Genomic DNA, 22,169 nt, shown 5'->3' with positions numbered 1-22,169 from the left:
ATCCTAAAATATTCCAGTGGTATGTAGAAAGTCAGAACAGCCTTACAAACAGTGCTGAAACTATGAAATGACTAACAAAACTCTGAGGTGTCAAACATCATATAACTAGTTTACAGGTTTCAGTAGTGGATTGATTTCTTGCGCATTTTTATGGGTGATGACAGTCATCGGTCTAATGAAAGCCAGAGGAACTCCAGTAATATGTGCTCCCTGCAGTTTTTTAAGTGGAGTCGTTCATGAAGGCAGAATATGTTTCTGAAACTTTCAAGCAGTATACAAATCATAAGATTTTAGCTAAGTTAAATATCTTGTTGAATACTTCTCTTTGATCAGTAATACAGCTTTCAGTAAACTTGTGGTTCTAAAGCTCAGATGAAGGTTGTCGGTTACTAACTGCGTGTGTAAAGTCATGATTCAGACTGTTCTTATTATTGACGAGTTTGATTGTAATGCTGTCAATAGTTCCTATGTTGCTTATGTGTATGAGCAATGAAAGTTGGTTTGTACCTTTTCAGTAATTATATTGATTATCAGGGTCTGTTCTGAGGATAATGATAAACACTGAGCTGGTTTCCATTTTGAAAAGGCAGTATGTGTGAAGAAAAACAGGTAGTTCCTGGGGGGGGGCGGGTTTAATTAGTAGTACAGTACATTGAAGTCTAGGAAAAAAAAAAAAGTAACCGATCTTACAGCAATTTTGGATATTTCAAATCTTCAACTGAATTTTTTCACAAGTAGAATTTGCCTGTTGTGCTTATTGCTCAGATGGGTTCCTAAGTAGCCAGCAGGGATCATGCTGGGCAGTGTACCAACCCCTGCTTTCAGTGGAATGGTCTACTGCCTGCTGCCCTGTGGATCCTGAGGAGACTAGAGATGGAAACACCTCTGAAATCCAGACAGGAGCAGCACTGAAGAGTCTGCCTTTGCCAGGCAGGTACTCTCAGGCACTTGGGGAAGTTACTGCATGGTGAGAGTGAGGTTGTTAGCAGTCAGCTAGCTTGGAGCAAAGGCACCTCTGCTCACAGCTGGTTAGCAAGGTAGCTGGTAAGCCATCCGACCCTTTCAAAGGTTTTAATCTGTTAAATGGTCTGTCCTGGGGTTTGTATTTTCATCTTTAGGGCCTTCAATATTTCTGTGCTTCCTGTCTGAATCACCTGTATTTTTATGCAGGAGCATATGATTTTCTCATATAAGTACTTCTAGTTCTGCTTTCTGAATTTGCAGTTGATCTTTTGTGTGTCTGTGTGTGGTGGCTGCTTGGGGACTGTAACTCTGAAGTACAAAGAGCTTGGGACAGTCCCTCTGCCTCTGGAAGGACAGTAAACAATTATGGAAAAAAAAATTGTAGAGGTGTTTATTGAACGACTCAAAGATCAGTGTTCTTCCTCTTTTACACTTTTCACTTTCCTATTCATATTCTGAAAAAAAATAGATACAGATGTGCTCTTCTCTTGTAGCGAAAAATTCAAATTATACAGGATTAAGTATCTTCCTGTTCACCTTCACTTCTGTGAGGAGATGATGTCTAAGTATTGAAAGACAGATTCAGGTTTTAATATGACTTCTGGTTTTAGGGTTGTGTCTTTACTAATATGAAGTAGGAGAAGTTTGCTAGCAACTGATGATGCTGAAAGCCTGGACTGGACTTAGCAGCTCAGTCTGGAGGATTCTTCCATAGTCCAGCAGAGCATTATCTGCTCCAGTGATGCTTGGAGACCTGTCGAGATTCTGTTAGGGAACTGCATTCCCTTGGTAAAAGGAATGAATCTGGGCCTCTTTGACAAGAGTACACCCTCTTCAAGTACTTACACTCTGAGTTTCAACTGCAGTTAAACACTTCACACGTATCTCAGTGAAAAGGAGATACAGACGTATATACAAACACAACCCCATCTCCACCCCTGCCTCCGTGTTTCTTGCTGCTAATAGACTACACAGGACCTGGGATACAGATCAAACTTGAAATGTAAAGTTCCCCTTTTTTGTGTTTATTCATCAACACTTGATAGTATGAGACAAAAGGTTGCCAATATATATTTTGTATTACAGTGTCAGGTAGAGAAATACTGTTACCTAAAATTATTTAAAATAATCAGGCATTTATGAAATTCCTTTAATAATTAATCTTCTGTCTCTGTACAAGGCATATCAAGCTTGATAGTTTGGATAGAAAACTTGCTGTGCCCCAGTTGTCTTGATACAGATGCTGTATAGAGCACTTCAAGCAAAAGTTCTAGAACTCTTTTCTGCTATTTTGTGAAAATTGCTATTCTTTTGCACATCAGGAAGGTGGATGTGTTCACGTTTGTTATATCCTCATAAGCATTTTAATTTGGATTAGTTCATTTATGAAGTTAGTCTCTGAATTGTCCTCATTTATGTCTGCCTTTGATTCATTTTGGAAATCAGATTAGATGTGCTCCAGCACTGTTACTGGTATGTTCCATCTGCTAGTGGCCATTGAGTCTGTGTGACCATAGAAGCTATTTGGAAGTGAAAGTCCTTTGAAATACTTGTAGTATGGATTTTAACCTTGAATCAAAATGTTCTGCTCTACAGTCTTGTTCCTATTTGTCTGCATGACCTCCTACTGTAGCCACTGTCCTTTGTTTCACAGACCAGGGAAAGCAAAGACATTTCTAATTACATGTAGTCCTCTGGTACATCAGAAATGCAAAATTGTATGTTTCACCTTAGACATGTTCCATGTTGCACTCTCAGATTCAGTGTACTGTCTGATTGGATCACATGACAGGCCTGTGTCCCATTATTTTCCATTTGCAATCACCAGAATTATTTTCTTACATTCAGTCAACTTCCCCAAATTTTCCAACAAGGGAGTTGGATTTTGTGAGATCCCTCTGCTGGAAGCTGTAGTTGTTTACCTGAAACTTTCTGTCTCTAGAAGGACTTATTTCCATGTTTTCTGTTCCCAAGTGATGTGCAAGGCTTGCTGGAAAAAGTGGTCATACTTTCTGCTGTTAAGCAAATATCTTTCATCGGTAGCGGAAGCTGCCTAGTGGGGCAGCCCACAAGTCTAACGCAGCCTATACTCAATCATGAGCTAGCAAGAGATTCGTTTTGAATAGTTAATAAAACTTAAGGTAACTCTCACATTACCAATTCAGGTGTCGCACTAGAATTTCTTATGTACAGACATTGAGCTGTTTTATAGTAGCTTCTCTTTTGTGATGAAGTAATAGGGTGCCTTGAGGAAAACAGCCGTACCTTTTTGCCCTCACAAGCCAACTGAAATTGAAGCAGGGAGCTTTGAAGGCTCTGTGAGTTAGTAAAGTGTATTTTCAGTGGAAAGCTACAAGTTCCTATGTTTCTGAGATGGTCTACTGGGCAGACCCTTTAAAATGTTGTCATGGTGGCACTAGATGAAAGAATAAACAGTCCTTTCTTTTTGGAAATGCACCCAATTTACTAAAACTCTACCTGGATGTGACACCAGATTTACTGGCTACTAGAATTGCTTTTATTCTGATTTTCTTTTCTTAGCAATAATCAATAACACATTTGAAGTGTTACTTGATTCTTCTTGACGCTGTGCAAAGCAGTATCTAACATTAGGATTGAGCTACCTTTAAGTAACTAACTGAGGAAGCTTGTTCATTATTAGGATGCATCAAATTTAAGCTAATGCTTTGCAATGTAATTTCTTAAGAGAAAACCATTTGTTCTTTATTTCTGACTGAGTTTGTGTTGAATGTTGTAGTGTCTTTTTGTTTATAGCAAACTCCTAGGCAAACTGACTGTAAATAGTGATCTCAACAACCTTTTGGAGCCGCAGTATGTTTAAAAATGCATTTTTGTTAATCAAACTCAATTGGCGTCTGAAATTCAACAAATAGCCAAGTAAAACATTGCTTACGGTAATTTCTCTCAATTGGTTAGGCATTAGATGATGATTTTACAACAACAGGAAAGCAAAATCAATGGCACAGCAGACCCATTTCTGAATGGACCACCCAGCAAGTATGCCACTGGTTAATGGGAATGAACATGGAGCAGTATATTACAGAGTTCACAGCTATGAACATAGATGGGCAGCAGTTAATGCAGCTCGACAGCGAGAAGTTAAAGGTATGTGAATATCCCAAGAGATTTGTAACCGTGTAAATTTCATTGCTGATTCAGATGTATTTTTAATCTGCAAAGTCTGTTTTCCCGTTTTCACAGCTTTTTAAGGGATGGAGTTTTGCTTTTAAAATACTTGGGAGACTGTATAGTTAGATGAGAAATTAGTAATTGATTGTACAACTAAAGACAAGCTGTTTTAACAAGAAAAATACTAAGTATTTCTTCCTTGTTTGCATCTTGAGGAAATCAAAGTAAGCATCATTTCCCCAAAGGGGCTTGATACATTTTATCAGCAGTCTAGGTGTACAGTCATATCAAAGCAACATCCGGCCAGTTCAAAAGCATAGAATTCGAGGATCCAGTTTTAGAAATGGGTTTCTTCCACATCTCTTCAGATGGGAAAGCTAAAATGCTATCTGGTGACCTTTTAAATGTGTTTAGCTTTTACTCTTGCTGAAAAAATATATTCTTAATCTTTATTTTGGGCCTTTTCTTGCCATTTTACCTGTGGAAGCTGCATGGTATGTATTCCTTATAACACTAGTAAACTCAGTTTTTCTTTCTCATTAGATTAGACCGCCTTTTGGACAGGCAGATATGTGACTAAAATAGGGTTCACTGGTCTATCCTAGCGTAAGGCAAATTATTATTAACGATCAATAGTACAATCTGAGAGTTTCAGGAAGGAAAATGTGTCTTAACTTCAGTCTCCAAAATATACCTGCATTTTAGAATAGATGTGTAACAGTAAGTGTCCTGTATTTTGTTAAGTAAATATGTCCTTGGACACAGAGGAAGTACCTATTACTGGTCTGTCAAATGACGGTCTCTGTTTGGGGACCTTTGGATGTTGATGCCTAAAGCTTAGTTTACACCTAATGCCATTCGGAGTTCTGTGGAGTGAGAGCGAGTGCTGTCTGAAACTCGGAATTGGGTACTGCCACCTCCTGATCAAAAATCAAAAGTGTACCATTGACGTACCGACTACACTTTTTAATAATACACTTGAAAACCCTTGGTATTATAAATGAAAGTAGTTACTGAATAAATTCTTCTTGTATAAAAAAAGAGCTAGAAAAATATTTTGAGACTACTGCTTATTTGCTATGGCCAGAGATTCGCAGATGTCTGTGTTTATGAAATGCAAGGAGAAGCTGTTATTTCACAAGAGGCAGCCCTTGTTTCCTCGCTTGCCTAGTTACCCAGGTGATAATTTACAGTGCTCTTGGAGACTTAGGTCCTTACCTTTCAAATACAGAGACTTATCTTGCAGCAAAGGGAGTAACACCTTCTCAGGCTGTTCATATACAAGTGCTGTTGGAAAAATTAATGATCAGGTATTTTTCTTTTATTCCCTCACCAAAGGCTTTGGGAGTTTCCAGTCAAAATGACCGATCAACAATAAAGAAAAAAATTAAGGATATTAGAAAAACACAAGAAAAACTGGAAAAGCAGAAGGAAAAGGTTCAAAAGAAGGAGAGAGAAGTTCGCAAGACTGGCAGAGTGGTAACCACGCTTGAATCAAGCTGCTAAAACAAGCCTGTTTTATTTTAGTGCAGACTTGCTTCATCTTGAGGAAGTTCAGCAGATTTGTATATAATTGTACAATTGAGGGAGGAGGGAAAGTGCAACAGTTTAAAGTGGTAGGTGCTTTTAACTTTTTAATTATGGTCCCTCCCCATTACAAACCAATAAAATGTTTTCAGTATTTTTATTCCTAGTTGACTCTGCCTGTACTAATAGACAATAATTTAACTTTCTGCCTTAAGTAATATTTGTGCTTCAGAGACCTCATCTGCCCTTTTCAATGAAATTGATGTTTGTGAAAAGTAGAATACTGTATTAAAATAATTCCAGTATTAGTCAACTAGCATTTGGTAGAGTTGAATCTGATAGAGGGACAATAGAAAAATCCTGCCAAAAAAAAAAAAAATCAGTCTGTGACAGTCTGTTTATCTGTTGCCACTGAAGATGTATAGTAAAAATTAAGTTTAAGAAAACGGTAATGTCAAATTAATTTAAAAAGATAGCATGTATTTCAAATCTATGGATTATTTTGTTTAAATCCTTGTATTTCTCGGTTTTTCATTCAAATTTCACTGTAGTAGCACATTGATTTTTGAATTCTGTGTGTTGCAATTCAAGAAGTTTTCACAAACTACATACACGAAGCATAGTATTGGAAGTTTTCTGTACACTACCTGTATGGTGTTGGGACAAGGTTTGAACCTATAAATAAGATCTTTTTTAGCCTATTTTTCCTAAATAATGTATAGTTTTATAGATTTATGCTATGAATAAGATCAATTTGCAATACATGTACTTCTCTTTTCTACCTGCTCCAAGATTTTTGCGGACCAAATTTATATATTTGCTAATTTTAAACTATACTGGTTTTCAAACTTAAAATACTGAGGGAAGAATTGTAGGAAAAATTATCACTGAAGCACTGGTTTCCTGCATTGTATTTAAAAATTTGATTGTAGACAACAGATTATTTCTCTTTAAAGGAGGATTTGATTCTCAGAATAGTTTAGAACACGGACTGCTGTTTTGTATATTTACATACTATTTTCTAGAGATACTACAACAGCACTTCCTTTAATTAGATTAGATTATTCCAGAAACATAGACTAGTTTAAATATCAATTCCACCATAGAATGGACTAGAACAAAACTTACATAATTTGTTTATGTGGACCAAGTTCTCCTTTAAATCTATGGACTGTTTTCATTTTAATTAAATGAATGAACTTCACCTTTGGTGTTTCACAGTTGTTGTTTTTTTGTATACATGTCATGAATTTCAGCAGGACTGTGGGAAATGCTTCTGCACACTGTGCATTTTCAAAATAAAGTTTGAAAATCTTGGCAGTAATTACTTATAAAAAGTGGCTCAATTTTCACGTTTATGCATTAAGAAGCAATTTATGCAGTCAAGTTTAAATTATTTATTTTGTTTCCAGGTAGCTTTGAGTTTGTATTCCAACCTTACAGAGCTTGAGCCGGAAAAGGAATGCTGCCCTACTGATTAAAGAGAAGGGAATTAGAAGTATGGAATGATCAAATACATGAAACCATCCTTCAGTTATTTCAGTCAAGGAAGGTTATTTGTCAGTTATGTGCTCTCAGCTAGAACAGAGAATATTGATACAACCATGTACCTCCTTTTTTCTTCAAGCCTACTAACCTGACTGTTTCACCCTGCGAAGTTTTTCTCAGGAGACGAGTGGAAATAATGGTTTCAAAGGTTTGCTTATGTGCAGAGCTGCTGGAGTTAAATGGGGCCATAGCAGGGTTGATAAACTCCCATGACACCTGAGCATAAGAACTTTGATAATCACAGACCACAGCATTTAATCTGTCCGATGCTCAGTCGGAACGCTGGCTCCATGCAGCCAGCTTAGTACCAAGGCACAAAATCACTCAACTGAAAGTTTAATTTTTAAAATAGTTTTAATGAACAAATGTAGTGACTCTTTCAAAAAAATCAACTTAACACAAACCAAGATTAATTTTACAGTGTGAGATGGAGTTCATTTCCGTACAAACCTATTAATATTAGCATTCTGATAGCTGAGCTAGTATGCTGATTTTCTACAGTGATTCACTTCAACTTAACCACTGTGCTAGCAATAAATTCAGTACAATAATGAAGATACTAAGTGAAAAATTATCTCCTGAATTTCAATTTAAATCAAAAATAATCAAAGATCAATCTTGTAAGAAGGGTTAAACATTGTAAACCAATGTATTATTACATTTGTGTTTTCACCACAACCATTTGAGGGAGGTGGCAGGTGAGAAGACAGATACAAATATAATTACACGGCAAGTTGTTCAAATAACCAGAATTCAAGCACTAGCTAGAAACAGGCTTTAATTCAATAATACCATATAAAATATTTCAACAGACTTTGTAGAAATCAAACTGTGTTAGCTTTTCTTGTAGTCCTTGGGTACTACTAAAATCAGTTCAATTAACTTAGTTATTTAAAACTTAACGTAAAAGCTAGAATGTTCAGCTTCAGAGTTGAGTTTTTAAAATCCCTCGCTGTAACTTTCAGCTTTAGTTTAGTAAACCAAATAGCTGCAAGCATTCCCTCTTTCATTTTGTACAGGCCCTGTTTTACCATGCATGGAATTTCTCACATACATACAGCCTCTTGCAGGGTTGAACAAAACAATAGCTTTAGATTCTCCTCACTTGTAGCCATGCAGAGTGAAAGCTATGCCAGCCACCACCTCATACCTATGTAAAGAAGAAAAATATGGCTCTATTCAAAGTGCCGCACAAGCCTGAGTGGGGCAGATAACTGCACTGGTGGCAATTAAGCTAAATTAATCCTCCCTCAGTGTCAGTTTAACTGCATATATAGCCCATTCTGTAAGTTGCTCCTGTTAAAGTGACCTACATGAGCTTGACCAAGGTATAGAATCATTTTCTTGTTTCACAGAATAGTTTTGCTAGGGAGGTAGCACCTGTCTGTAATCTGGCTCAGCCGCAATAAGCATAGCATGACTTCAATTTCTAACATACCAGCTATTCCCTTCAGTTGTGGGGTCTCACCTGCTGCTCTCTGTTAGCAAAATTTAGCCTTATTCTTTCTGAGAGGGATTATGCGCGTCTGCTGCTGAACAATAAAATCACATAATTACATGCAATGAATTCACCAAGAAAAGGATTAGTTCTCTGTGTCTTTAACTGCATCACTCCAGAAATGTTCAGGAATGACAGGGATTGAAGTGCAACAGTTATGTTTGATTTGAACAAAGCTGGCACAATAGACATTAAGAAAAATTAAATTTTATTTTGATAAGGACTTTATACCTGAAAAGTAATACCCATTCTCCTCTCTATCTTCCCCAGTACATTTTGACCGTTTGCCTTTGTCTGATAATCACATTCTGCTTACCTTATCTGCGCTATGGTGGGACTTCCAGTTACTATGTAAGCAAGGCCAGAAGCACATCACAAATACAACTGTTAATTCCACATATTCTTAAATGTTCCTGAGAAGGTAGCTTCCATCGTCAGAGTACAAGAGATGCCCCACTAAGGGCAAATTTTAAAAATCTGTTTACTGAAACAGTTTCCATTCACAGCTGTAACCTGACATACCCCAAAGCCTGGGATCTTACTAAGGCTAAAACACTGATGCTGTGTTTTGGTATTACCTACCAAAATAAAAGCAAGTGCACATCTTTACTGTACATGAGCCAACACTATTTGCTAATTCATAACGATCACAGCAAGGTAAGTTTTTCACATGTATTAAATACTCACCTGACTGATATGACTGGTACCACATACCTGAGATGCATTAGATCAGTGCTAGCAGCTTCTTTTTTTTTTTTAACCCTTCAGACCTAAGTGTGATTTCTACCACTGCAAAAAACCTTGATGTAGGCAAGGCGTGTAGGCAACACATGTAACTTTGCAAAACTAGTCTTCAGCATGCTTAAGATAACAGAAAGTGCCACAGGGGTGTAAAGGTACAGCAATGAGCTCCTCAGTATTTCTTACATCAGTTTTTCATTAATCTGTAATATTGTGTAATGTTAAAAATGCTTGTTAGCTTTTTCAGTAATTCTATTAAAACAATTTTGTAATTATATGAATTAATACATTTCTCCTTAGATATGAAATAGATTGCATTGGTCCCTATAAAACCCAAAATTACTGCTCCCGTGATTTTAGCTACTGTAAGTAGTCATAAATAGAAATTGAAAGAAATTAAATGTGACCTTCTCACTTAAAATTTGAAAGTATGTACAGGTTTGGGGGGTTTCTTGGTTTGTTTTTTTTTTTTTAATTCCAGAAGAGAGTAATTACATTAAAACTTCCCGTTACTACGCTTAAAGTGATTTTCACATATCAAATGTGGCTCACCATCTTGGTGTACATCAGGTCTTTTCAACGCTCTTTACAGACCTACCTACTTCTTACGAACTGTTGAGGGAAAAGCTTATATACTGCGAAAAGTGGTCATGTCCTTTGGCTCACTGCTTGGCACGCACCAATCATCTGCCTCATGGTTTGCTTTGTAATGTTTCCAGGCTGCTTTGTTATATACCGGGAGTCTTTCAATTGATTCTGTTGATAAGGCCTGTAAGTAGAGAAGACTGTGGCTGATGACTCTTTTTAATCAGAATGATAGTAATAGAAGAAGGAGTTAAGATTAGAGTTGCTGATAAACGTAAAATGGTAAAGTGTTAGTGTACCTTTATGTAAATAACTGCATCTGTACCATAGCCTTCTAAGGAATACAGTTTCAGGTCTCCTTGGAAGTACTGCGCATACAGACGTGATATGGGTAAGCCATAACCAAATCCAGCCTGATCCAGGAGAAAAAAGGGTGTTTTTATTAAATGCATCGACCAGTAGTGTTTTTTGTTTTAGCTTAATAGGTAAATACACAAACTAAGCATGACATTTGACAGTAAGAGGAGGAGTTCAAATGTTAACTATTATGCCACTAGAAACGGAAGAATTCATGGATGATCACGATCGCGAGAAAACTACTAAATCTACTAAACTTTAGAAGTAATCTCTCAGTAAACATACACAACACTTCTAGTGTTTAATGAGTTGCAGAGTCATCCAGATGCAGAACACTATTTACATTTTAAAAACACAGTTTGGATGATGTAATGTGAGAGAATAACTTCAGGAAAGCTCATCAGAGCTCAGTAAGTGCTAAGGCTTTATTTCTTGTGCATCTAATAAGTTCAGACAAGACCAACGTAGAACCTTCATATGCCTGGTCACATCTGTGTACCTTCATCCTTGCTAGGAGATGGTACAACTGATTACACAGTACAAATGAAATTATGGACTTGATTTCAGATCAAGTCCAGTGGCCACAATAAGAATTCAGTGTCCTGTCCTTACTGCAGTATATGCAGCATAGCTAAGTGTTCTGCTTGAGGCAGCTCATCTTTATATTTGGTAGAAAAAAGGAGAATCTTGAACAAATATAAATAATTTTTAGGATTTTATGCAATTTTTCAGTTATTTTCAGCAAAATGTTTTAACTAAACTATAATATCCAAATGGTGATACTCATTCTATCTATAAAATCAGTACTTTGTAGCTTTAGCTAAATGGTTTGTTTTGTGACAATTAAACAAGGTATAAAAGACTGGCCTACCAAAGGTGTAGCTCGTGAAGTCTCAACACGTGGACGTGGTGCTGTTGAATACATGTAGTTGAATAATCTGTCAATTTTCCTCATAGGAACACCCCCACCACGATCACTCATCTGGAAGAAGAAGGGACATGTAGTGTTATATCCCTGAATATATTTTTATTAAAGAAAGCTTCTCTTGAACACTGATCCAGAGAAAGTTCAGGTAAAACATTTGAAGTTGTCCCTATTAAATTACAGGTTTTCTTAAATTCTCATCTCTTGGCTACAGCAATGACCAGAGAGAAATGAATCCTTCTTCACAGCTCTTATCCAAGCCATTTAAATAAAATACTACCATAAGAAGTATTCATAATCTCTTGCAGCAATCAATTCTACTTAAATTGTATATTGCTTTTATCTTGTTCATAACTCAATTTTGTCTGAAGGCAGTAGCTGTACCTTTCAGCAAATGCCAGGTTCTGTGCATTTTACGTATTCCTCAGGAATACTGCCAGTTAAATACAATCCATTAAAACCTATTACTGAAGGAGTAAGTCAAAAGAGTTGTTTCACTACAGTTTAGTTAGACATGTAAAAGCTAGTGCCCGAAGTTGGTCTTCGAAATCCAACATGAATATTATATGGAAAAAGAAGAAATCACTCTGCCAACTGTTCATCAGGGCGGTTTAATCTGCATGGTCTGGACAATGCTCATTTCTCTTTTTTTTTTTTTCAGTTGTTTCACACCTGTATAGGTGTGAAATATACATGTCATTGTCACATACAAAATGCTGATGCTACCATTGTATAAAATGCTACTTAATTTTTAGTCATAGTCACTTATAGGCTGGTCAAGATGTGAGCGTGACAAAAACACAGAATTCTATTGCAGAACCTTCAGCGACTGTGCAACTTCTTCATGAATTTCCTACTGATGCAATATGTGAAATTCCAGAATGGTCTGTTACTTACATACTACATGTATCATACACAATCTTTTACTGCACCAGATCAAGTTTGTAACATCTGCCTATGACGGGGGGGGGGGGGAATCAAAATACCCTTCAAAATAATCCGAAAACCAGGTACCTTCACAGTTAAATCTTCATTTCCCAACGTGACATGAACATGAATTGGAGGATAAATGCATCGATCAGCATGATGTTCCATGGTGGCTCTCATTGCATTCTGCAATTTTCAAGTACAACTTAGATCTTGTTCTTACCCCTTTGCATATTATCTTAAAAAATCAAATTTGGAAAGTTATTTTTATCACATATTTTAGAATTAGGGCATATGTATGTGGGTTTAGAATTTTTATTTATTTATGGTTTATTCAGTATTGATATTTATATACTTCCCTAGAATACAGAGACTTTTAATTCTTTTAGAACAAACATTAAATATTTGAATGTACAGTTTAATTTGTGCGTTATACAGAAGTCTACAGTACATGCAATGCGACACAAAGATCAAGAAAAGTCTAGGACTGAATTGCTTGAGGAAAGCTCTACAGAATCTGTTAAACATTACACCAGATTTGATGTCCCAAAAATTTTATATCTTATGCTCAGTTACTTTTATTAATTACTGTCTTTATACATTTTAAAATTTTTTTGACAAAGGTGTCTACTCAGAAGGTGTAAGGTGTGTTCAGTGGCTGGGCAAAGAAAATACATCTTCCAAAGCTGCTCATGCATTTTTTTTACTGTTTGTTGACAATTTGGGTGTGTTCCTGCAGTCAAACAATGAGAAGTTTGCACTTGCAAAATCACACTGCTATCTTGAATTGGTTCAGAAAGTCAAACAAATCAATCTCAATAAACAAAGATGTATAAAAGAATTGTGTAATGGTAAGTGCACAGACCTTGAAAAGTTCGAAAACCATGTGATAGAGATGTGATGGCACATACACCACTTGCATGGGCTGTCCTGGTGATTTAACTGGAGAAAAGAGTAAATAATTAAATAGCAAACTATGTATCTTTTATTCACTCCCACAGTAATTAAAGCTGTGCACTTGTATTGTTGAAAGAATTTACAGGAGAAGGAAAATCTGAACAGAAACTTTTCAAAAGGTTTGTGTGTCATACTCAGGATTTTCCAATGTGCTTGCTGCTTTAGAAATTAATCTGAAAACCTACTATGGCATCACCAATTAGGGCATATAATTATTGCTTTCTTATACCGATGAGGAGGTTATCATTAAGATAGAATCAGGCTTTTCAGCTGGTGGGAAAACAAGAAACAGTAAGCATAAGATGGAATAACAGAGGTTCAGACTAAATATAAAGAAAAACTTTTTCACCATGATGATGTTTCAGCATTGAAACAGGTTGACCAGAATCGTTAACGCATTCCTCATCCTTGGAGGATCTGTAAGTCCACTTCTTGCCATGCCTTCATCCCCAAATCCATCCTATGCTTAAGGTTTAAATAATCGTCTCCTCTCTCAGCTGTTGGCAAGAAACGTGCACATGGCCCAGATCAGGTTTAACTCACCTTCACAATTCATTGAGCAAAAGGTCACTCCTTTTATAAAAGCTGAACTATTTGTTCTGGCTTCAGGAGCACGGACACCATTAAACAACCCATCAGTACAGAGAATTAGGTAGCATGACTGATGGTTTCCTAAAAATGTTTTTATAATTGTCCTTTAAAAATGGAAAGAGTTAAACCCTTTAACGTAGATACAGAATGACAGGTTTTGCCCTGTGGGAAGAAAAGATCTGGAATGTGCAGTCAAGGTCACACTTCCTTCGCCTTTGGCAAGGTTGCACTTGACTTTCACTATTACTTGTAGAAGCAATTTTGATTGCTTCTTTTTGTAGATCTGTCCAAATTTGGCTTTTAGTATCTCAAAAAGAACTCTAGTGAGTAGAGTCAGAAAGGCTCTTTAGCATTCAGCAAGGACTCTGAGGTCAGTAGCTGACCTCTGAGACCATAGCAACATGGTTATAAACTGTTTTTTTCAAGTCACAGCCAATGCATTCAAATAATTTTTACCACAACTTGAGTGTACGGAACGTGACAGCTCAATAAGCAAGAGAAGTTGGAATGGAATGTAAATCTTTTTTGTGTCACAAGCAACGTGGAGAGGGTAAGATGCAACAGACGGCATAGGATGAAGACATATGAGAAACAGGAGGGAGGGAGGGACGATCCTAAAGTTTGTTAAATCAACAGCTGTAGCGTCAAAAACATCTACTGGTTCAGTTTTCTAATCAAATGGACGAGTAGGAAGAGAATTCTGTCAGACTTAAAAATAAATTAATAAGCACACACCACACTATCACAGTAGATATAAAGAACACATTAACTATATGAAAAGAGGAAGGACAACATTCCACCATGAGCTACTTTAGAAGAATACCGTTATATTCAATAATGCTTTGTCCCATATTCACTTACCATTCAACTCTTCAAGGATGAGTTCTGGAGAGCTCATGTAATACAAATCACAAAGTCTCTTGGCACTTTCATAGCCATCTATAATTAAAACACAAAGTTACATATCCCCCTATACTATTTTTTTTTTTTTACAATTTGACAAAAAGAAAACCAAGAACTGAAAACAATGGGCACTGTCAGGGAGATTTTGTATTTTCTCACAAAAACTGGGCTTATAAAGAAAAGTGACAAAACTGTATTATAAATGAAACTTTTTTGTCCAGGTAGGAAAGAACTAAACAGGATATAAATATCAAGATGTGTACTGGCTCTCAGTATAGGCATTCATGTAAACTTTCAGGATGCTTGCTCTTACGAATTTACCTCCAATAACTTCAACAACATTGCAGCTAGGATCAATGCTTCCAATGTGTTTTGGATGAGCTGGATTAATTTTCCCACCAAAAAGTAAAGCTGCCAAAAAAAAGAAAATATTTAGTACACAATATGATTTTATAATTTTTGTTTCTGTCTTCAGTTTTGCTAAGTTTTGCCAGAAATGTATAGGCAACCTCCAATCTTCACCATAACTCCAATCTTCACCATAGTTGAAAACCTTCTATTAATACTCTAACACTATAAAAAGCAAGGTAGCAAGGCAAATGGCATACTCCTAAGTAACAAGTACATATTAAGCACTTAAAAATTAAAGGAAAATATACTGACCCCGAACAGGCATCATTTCCCCTCCTTTCAACAACGGCACTTACAGTGCTGATTAAGAAGCATTCTAATTGAAATGCGACTCATGTAGAAACGGTCTAAAAAATACTGCACATTCTGTGAGGTCACTGGATCAATGCCAAAGCTTTCCTTGTACTCTATTACTCCTTGGGCCATCGTTGGAATGACATCATTGTGACGATTACGGATTTTTATCACAGTATCTGTAAAACTGAAATTAATACATTGTTAGTATTTCACTCTAATGTGAGTTTAATGCTTTGGCAAACAGAATATCTGCCTACAAGAATTAAGACTTACTACATACAGAAATCTCACAGGTCTGCTTATGACAGTAAGAAGACAGGTCTGCGTATTTCAAGCGACTAGCATTGAAACAGCTGGTTATCAAGCATTACTGATTATTCATAAAATTATTTATTTATTATTTTGATTACTGCCAAGAAAAAGAAAACTGTGCCAACCATTTTCATGCAGATCATCCTATGCCTGTCAAACAGCAGTTATAGTCAGCCCCGATCAGATCATACAGCATGAAAGTGCTTTGTTTCATGTTTTAGTATACCTTCCTTTCAGGGATGGTGGTGATGCTACTGAAATTCTTATGTAAAGATTGGAGACAGGTGAATTTTTTTCTTAAGCTACTTGTTTTCTTGCCAGTCCTTCTACACAATATTAACCTAATATTAGTATATGTGACAGCACATCCTTACCTATGAATAGCCCCTGAATCTTCTGAACTTTTGTCCTTAAAGTCAAGGATCTCCTGAAGACTCTGGACATACCTTTAAATGAAAGAAAAAATCACAAAGACCAATTCTCCACAGATCACTTTGTTTAGCAATTTATGGACTCCCAAGGCTGCTTGTTTAAAAATCATTGTATTTGATACATCCCACTAACCTATCCCCCATGAATTTTGTTAGATCCTTTTGAATCTATTTCATCATGTTTTCTTCCAAAATTTCCAGAGCAATGAATTCCACAATTTAATTAAAAAGCATAAAAGCTCTTCCTTGTGTTTTAAACACAGTAGGTGATCATTTATTTGCAGCCCCAGCTAGTTCCTGTTATTAGAAAATCTTCCCAGCTTGTTCATGATTTAAGTATTTTTGCCCTCTCTTTCCTTAGATGTGTATTTTCCAAGCTGAAGAATTCTATTTGGTTTCTCCTCACACAGAAATTATTCCAACCCCCTGATTATCCCTCTTGTCTTTTCAGTTCAGGATGGAGTGACTACAACTGCATGCAATTCAAAGGAATAATGGGCTAACACAGTGGAACAATTATTTTCCTCCCCATTTGTTACTTAGTTCCTAACACTATTTGCCTTTCTTGCCTATTGACTGACATATTCAGAAAAATATACCCAGTAGCGTCAAAATTTCGTTTTCTATTGTAAGTAAGCAAGCGTACAGGGAGAGAAGGCTCCTCTCTGTGCTTTACTTGCATTTGTCCAACTGGAATTCATTTTCCCCAGTAAATCAATGTCATTTATTATGAGAATTTAAGATATGTGCTTCATTAAGAGTGTTCATCTTCATGGATAGCTCTTCTTATATTCAGTCATCTACTCGATCCCACTTATTCACTGGCAGAATCCCTATTCTCCTAAAAGTCTTTACAGATAGCCATGTGGCTTTAGTATCTCTTTGTTTTGCTTCCATCTTACAGAAGTCTGTGCTTATGTTTAAGTTCCTTACTGGAAAGTAAATTTTACTTTCCAAAGGATGTCTTTTTCATTTTAACAGCCTTGCATTTCTCTTCTTTTTAAAGTATTTTCACTTTGGGAGCTTCCTATTGCTTTTTCTTCCTACCTTCTACACGTTTACTCTCAATCTGCAATAACCTGTCTTTTAAATGGTTTCTACTATGTTTTACAGGCATTTTGTGCATTATGCTGCTTCTGTCAATTTCTTCAACCGGCTTCTTCATTAAACACTGTTCTGGTGGATTTTTGTTTTTACGGAATTCTCATACATGACTATCTGCAACATTTAATGATTTTTAATTCCCTTGTAGATTCTCGAATTGTTCCTAAAGGATTTTTTCCCAGGTCTATAAACTTAACTTTCTGGTTTATGTCATGCTGGCATATTTACTCAAGTCTAAGTAAGAGATGTTCATTCATGTAATGAGCACATGAAATGTTTTCTATAGAAGAGAATGAGTTGTGTATATGCAGAAAGTCAGCTTTAAAGGTATGAAAAGACACTGTTCTTACCAGCTCTGCACCAGCTGAACTGAAGGTGTTCTTAGGAGGTTATCCGGAAGCAGGCTTATTTCCTTCATTATATTTGCCAATCTCACAGGCAACTCTTGTCGCAGAAACATGAATGAAGTCTTTTCACAGGCATTTTCAGATCCTAAGACCAAAATAAATATACACCAACATCAGAATGAAGTCAGTTCTTCTGACAAAGAACTACACAAACTCTTACTTTCTTGCATAAGAAGTCTGTGGTTTGGTTTTAAAGTTGACTCAGCCAGTCTGGTAAGTCAACATTTCTTTCTTGGCAGCAGCCCACTTATATTTCAAAACATAAACTCCTATTGAAACCTACCAGTCCTGTTGCAATAAGGAAAGTTTTCAATATACAAAGAGTTAACTAGTGCAATAGTTGCAAACCTATACTGTTTGACTTTAAATATTGCTTTTATCCATGCAAATTGTTCATTTTACTTGCAGCAAACTAGCACTGATCAAACAGTCTATCATTCTGAGCGTTTCAGAGAGGCCAACAAAACCAACACAGGAAACTATTTATGGGAAGGATGCTTGAGAAAGTATCATGGTCCCACAGGCCCCACTTGATCACTAACCTTACTGAATTACCTGAACTCATAATGGAACACTTTCAGAAAATAAATTCTGCAATATTTATGTAATTTTCATCTAGATCTGTTGTAGTTTAAGTTCACTGTCTTACAGGAAGAGAAGACAAATGAATTCACGTGAACACCATGAGGAATTAAAGTAGGACAGCACTGTGCTTTGCCATTGTGATAGTAATCCTCCCATACATTTACTTTCTACATTTTTAAAAGCTAGAAGCTAGGTTACTGCACTGTTGATAATTAACCTATCCTTTTATATAGACAGGTGTCATCTGAGTGGGTGTCAATTAACCATGTTATTAAGATCAAGGCCTAAATTCCCTCCAGTGCTTGGAGAGGGTGTGGAGTGGGGAAGAGCCTACAAAATGCTGTTCTTTATTGTCAGCCAGACTTCTTTCTAGATCAGAGTGTCATGTAAACAGCATCTGAACTTACTAACCTGTTCATCTCCTGCAGTGAAGTACTTGCCTCAAGTTTAGCGCTTCACAACAGGTAACCCTAAAACTAACTCTGGTATTTTCCGTTCAGTTCACTTATTTAGCAAGAGGGAGCTGGGGAAGAAGATTCATGGAAAGAACATGGAAAAAGAGGGAGCTGGGAGTGTATTAAACTGGAAGAATCTTCACCAAATTGAAATGAAGTAGTTTAGTTTAATGCATCCCGACTCAGATACATCATAAATGACACCTATGACAAAATGTCAGTTAACTTTAAAAAGTGACTAGCTTAGAAGGAATTCCTCCTCAGTAACATTTCACAGTATTACGCATTGTCTACATATGACCTCTGCCCAGAAACCTTCCATTCTTCTCCCTAGTCAGATTCCATTTCATGCTGCCATGTATGACTGCTGCCACTCTTTCCCTTTTTTCAGGTAAAATTCCATGAACAATTCATATTGAAGGTAACAGAATGTAAAGATAATCTTCAAATGCCTCATACATTCAGCAAATGACAACTCACAAATTGGTTTTGAATGTGGAGGCCATACCTTTGCAGCCCCCAGTCAAATATAGAAAACCTCTTAGCGTAAGCAAGACTTCAGTGAATGGGCAAATGTTTTTGTTTCCTTGTGTAGCTATGGTCTATCTATGCAAAGAATGGATAAGAGTCCAACAGAAAATACTGTTATAACACAAGATATGACTGATGTATATGATCCAGACCTAAATTAATTTGCTTGTGGAATATTTCATCCACTGGATTGAACACTGGAGGAACTGGAAGCAGACTTTTTTTTTAAAGTTAGCATTACCAGATTTTATGATTTCCTCTTTGACTGCTTTCACTCTAGCGAAAGAAGCCAAAAAACTCCCCAGTGGAAACACCAACAGGGTATAATGGCTACAGAATATCTTACAACTACCATTTCAATCTTGCACTACTCTCTTTTCTGCCGTTATTAGTTTTTACTATGTTATTAAGTTCTTAAGCAGAAGAGAGAAAAAAACAATCAACCCCCCCAAAATTTTCAAGATTATCATTACATTATGTTCAGGTACTAACAACTAAAATGTACCCCAACTTTTGACATGCAGAAATACCATGCCCTGAAAAAAAGCACTCATTTTAAGGTAAACATTATTTTATCGGTATTTTAGTTCAGAGTAAACTCTGAACTGCAAGATTCTTTGCTTACAAGTATGGCAGAAACAGAATACACAGCGGGGTTCCTGTACAAATCTAGAGTTTAAAAACTGGATACATGTTATTGCAATAGATGGATGAAACGATAACGGATAGTTCAAAGAAGCTTTTCTTTGCAAGTCTTCCTACTTACACGAAGTCTGGGATTCTAGGATTAGTCCTCAGTCATGTTTCTCTTATAAAAATGCAGAAAGCAATACAACTGGTTATATACACGTTTATGTAAATGTTTATGCACACGAGAGCGCCTCAGGCACACGAAGAGGCTGTCAGGCTCCGAGAGGCCCCTCGCCGCGCCTGCGGCCGAACAGAACCCCCGCGTCCCTTTTGTTTCCCAGCAGGCGGCCACGCCGGCAACACCTGAGCTGCCGCTGCGCCCCTCCCGGCGGGATCCCGGCCCGCTCTGCCCCGGGGGAGGCGGCGATCGACAAAAAACAGCGGCCAAAGGGTTGCGGAGAGCGGGAGCTTCCAGCGCGATTCGCCTCCGCCGGGGAAGGAGCCTCCTCCCGGAAGGCGGCGGCGGCGGCGCCCTTTGCTGCCCCGCGGGAGCCGCGGCACTCACCGAAGTCCAGGAACTGCTTCATGGAGAGCGGCGACGGGGAGAAGCGCGAATAGAAATCCACCTGCTGCGGGACGCCGCCCGCCGGGGCGCAGCGGAGCAGGGCGCGCAGCAGCCGCATGGCCGCGGGGGAGGCGCCTCTGCGCGGGGGAGGAGCTGAGCCTCACCGCCCCTCAGACCCTGCCCACCCCCTCGGACCCTCCCCCGCTCGGACCCTACCCACCCCCTCAGCCCTTCGGCGCCCCCGGATCGGTGTCTGCCTGCCCCCCTCTCCGCTGCCTCCTGCTCAGCCCCTGCTCGCCTCAGTCCCTGCCCCCGGTTCTGCCCCTGCCCGCCCCCCTCTGCCCCTCCCTCCTCAGTCCCTGCCCCCACGCAGCCCCTCTGCCCCCACAGCTCAGCCTCCGCCCCCCCTTCCTCATCCCCCGCACTCTCCTCAGTCGCCCATAGCCGCTCTGCCTCCCCCCACCGCGTTCAACCCCCGCCCCCGGCGCTGCCCCCCAGCTCTGACCCCCCCTCAGCCCCTGCCCCGCCTCAGCCTCTCTGCTCCCCCTCGCCTCCCGCGCCCCCTCAGCCCCTGACCCCAGCTCAGCCCCTCTCCCGCCCTCCCGCGGCGCTGACCCGGGGGCGGCCGAATCCCTCCGCCGCGCTGGTTCCCGCGCGCTGCCGCCCGCAGGGATCAAACCTTCGCCTGAGGGAGGGAGAGCGGGGTCTGCCCTCCCCGCCGGCTCCGGAGGGGTCAGAGTCGGGCGCGGAGGTGAAGATGTTCGGGCGTGTGTCGCACCCGCGTAGTCCGCCTGAGGCACCGAGCAGCGGTGGTGGTTGAGGTCGTTGTCCTGCTCGGGTAGCAACATCCAGAACAGCACGCAGTTAAGGTATTATAAGCATTTCGTACTGCACGGTAGATACTGAATCCTGTAAAGCTGTTGGAACGGGCGCAGAGGAGGCTACAAAGATGCTCAGAGTGCTGGAGCAGCTCTCATACGAGGACAGGCTGAGAGAGTTGGGGTTGTTCAGCCTGGAGAGGAGACGGCTCCGAGGACGCCTTATAGCGACCTTCCAGTACCTGAAGGGGCTACAGGAAGGCAGAGGAGGGACTGTTTACAAAGGCTTGTAGAGATAAGACAAGGGGTGATGGGTGTAAACTGAAGAGGGGCGGATTTATACTAGACATAAGGAAGAATTTCTTCACCATGAGGGTGGTGAGGCACTGGCACAGGCTGCCCAGGGAAGCTGTGGCTGCCCCATCCCTGGAGGTGTTCAAGGCCAGGCTGGATGGGGCCTTGGGCAGCCTGGGCTGGTGGGAAATGACCCTGCCCATGGCAGGGGGTTGGGGTTAGATGATCTTTAAGGTCCCTTCCAACCCGACCTATTCTATGATTCTAAATCAAAATGATGTGCAACACGGTACAATAGTGGCTCTCACCCTGTATAATTTGCTCCTTTTACTGTGGATACTTGTGTTTGCCCCTGAAATTTATCTTATAAAACTAACTTTTCAGTATTGTTCATTTTCCTTTGAACATGCCTTGTACCTGTGACTGCTCCGTTACTTGAGAGCAGGGATGGATAGCCAGTGGCCTCTGCTAGAGTCGAAATCACCTTGCTATTTCCGTCACATTAATCTGTTCAGTGTCTTCCTGGATTGCTCAGAGACTTCTTTAGAGAGGTGGAGTTACAATGAATTAAGGGGGTTGGGTTTTTTTAATGTTGCATCGAAATACAGAAAACCTCACTTCAGTCCTCCTCCGGAGGCAATTTTCTGAGCAGTAACT

At 38.9% G+C, this 22,169-nt stretch overlaps 2 protein-coding genes across 9 annotated transcripts in view; one reads left to right on the top strand and one right to left on the bottom strand.

Annotated features, from left to right (window-relative positions):
* Positions 1–6,844, top strand: part of LOC104054566 (neurabin-1) — a 42,293-nt gene extending 35,449 nt beyond the window's left edge. For all 6 annotated transcript variants that reach the window (XM_054069579.1, XM_054069577.1, XM_054069578.1 and 3 more), the window contains 2 exons: positions 3,901–4,089; positions 5,452–6,844. In XM_054069579.1, the coding sequence (XP_053925554.1) occupies positions 3,901–4,089; positions 5,452–5,619 (357 nt within the window). In that variant the 3' untranslated portion in view covers positions 5,620–6,844. The remainder of the gene's footprint in view (positions 1–3,900; positions 4,090–5,451) is intronic.
* Positions 6,845–6,986: 142 nt separating this feature from the next.
* PDK1 (pyruvate dehydrogenase kinase 1) lies at positions 6,987–20,557 on the bottom strand. Of its 3 annotated transcripts, XM_054069581.1 has the most exons (12): positions 20,401–20,557; positions 17,578–17,719; positions 16,067–16,138; positions 15,380–15,564; positions 14,994–15,083; positions 14,631–14,708; positions 13,087–13,163; positions 12,309–12,407; positions 11,241–11,351; positions 10,312–10,425; positions 10,026–10,196; positions 6,987–8,338 (listed from the first exon to the last, which is right to left on the bottom strand). In XM_054069581.1, exons 1-11 carry the CDS (start codon positions 20,516–20,518, stop codon positions 10,056–10,058), a joined length of 1,227 nt encoding a protein of 408 aa, XP_053925556.1. In that variant the 5' UTR covers positions 20,519–20,557; the 3' UTR covers positions 6,987–8,338; positions 10,026–10,055. The 3 variants fall into 3 exon arrangements, with proteins under 3 accessions (XP_053925556.1, XP_053925555.1, XP_053925557.1); XM_054069580.1 differs by having other exon boundaries at positions 6,987–10,196; XM_054069582.1 differs by lacking the exon at positions 20,401–20,557 and adding an exon at positions 19,972–19,989 and having other exon boundaries at positions 6,987–10,196.
* Positions 20,558–22,169: the final 1,612 nt, after the last annotated feature.

This window comes from Cuculus canorus, chromosome 6, assembly GCF_017976375.1.
Source record: "Cuculus canorus isolate bCucCan1 chromosome 6, bCucCan1.pri, whole genome shotgun sequence".
NCBI lineage: Eukaryota > Metazoa > Chordata > Aves > Cuculiformes > Cuculidae > Cuculus > Cuculus canorus.
The sequence above is the reverse complement of the archived record's forward strand: the minus strand, read 5'-3'. Positions and strand labels throughout refer to the sequence as shown.

What these genes read in the sequence shown, in the direction of transcription:
- PDK1 (XM_054069580.1), bottom strand. Translation starts at nt 20,518, where the DNA reads ATGCGGCTGCTGCGCGCCCTGCTCCGCTGCGCCCCGGCGGGCGGCGTC. An exon ending in TGGTTTTCGAACTTTTCAAG is followed by an intron (nt 12,408 to 13,086) that starts GTCTGTGCACTT and finishes TGAAAATTGCAG; the next exon opens with AATGCAATGAGAGCCACCAT. An exon ending in ATGCAGTTATTTACATAAAG is followed by an intron (nt 10,197 to 10,311) that starts GTACACTAACAC and finishes CTCTACTTACAG; the next exon opens with GCCTTATCAACAGAATCAAT.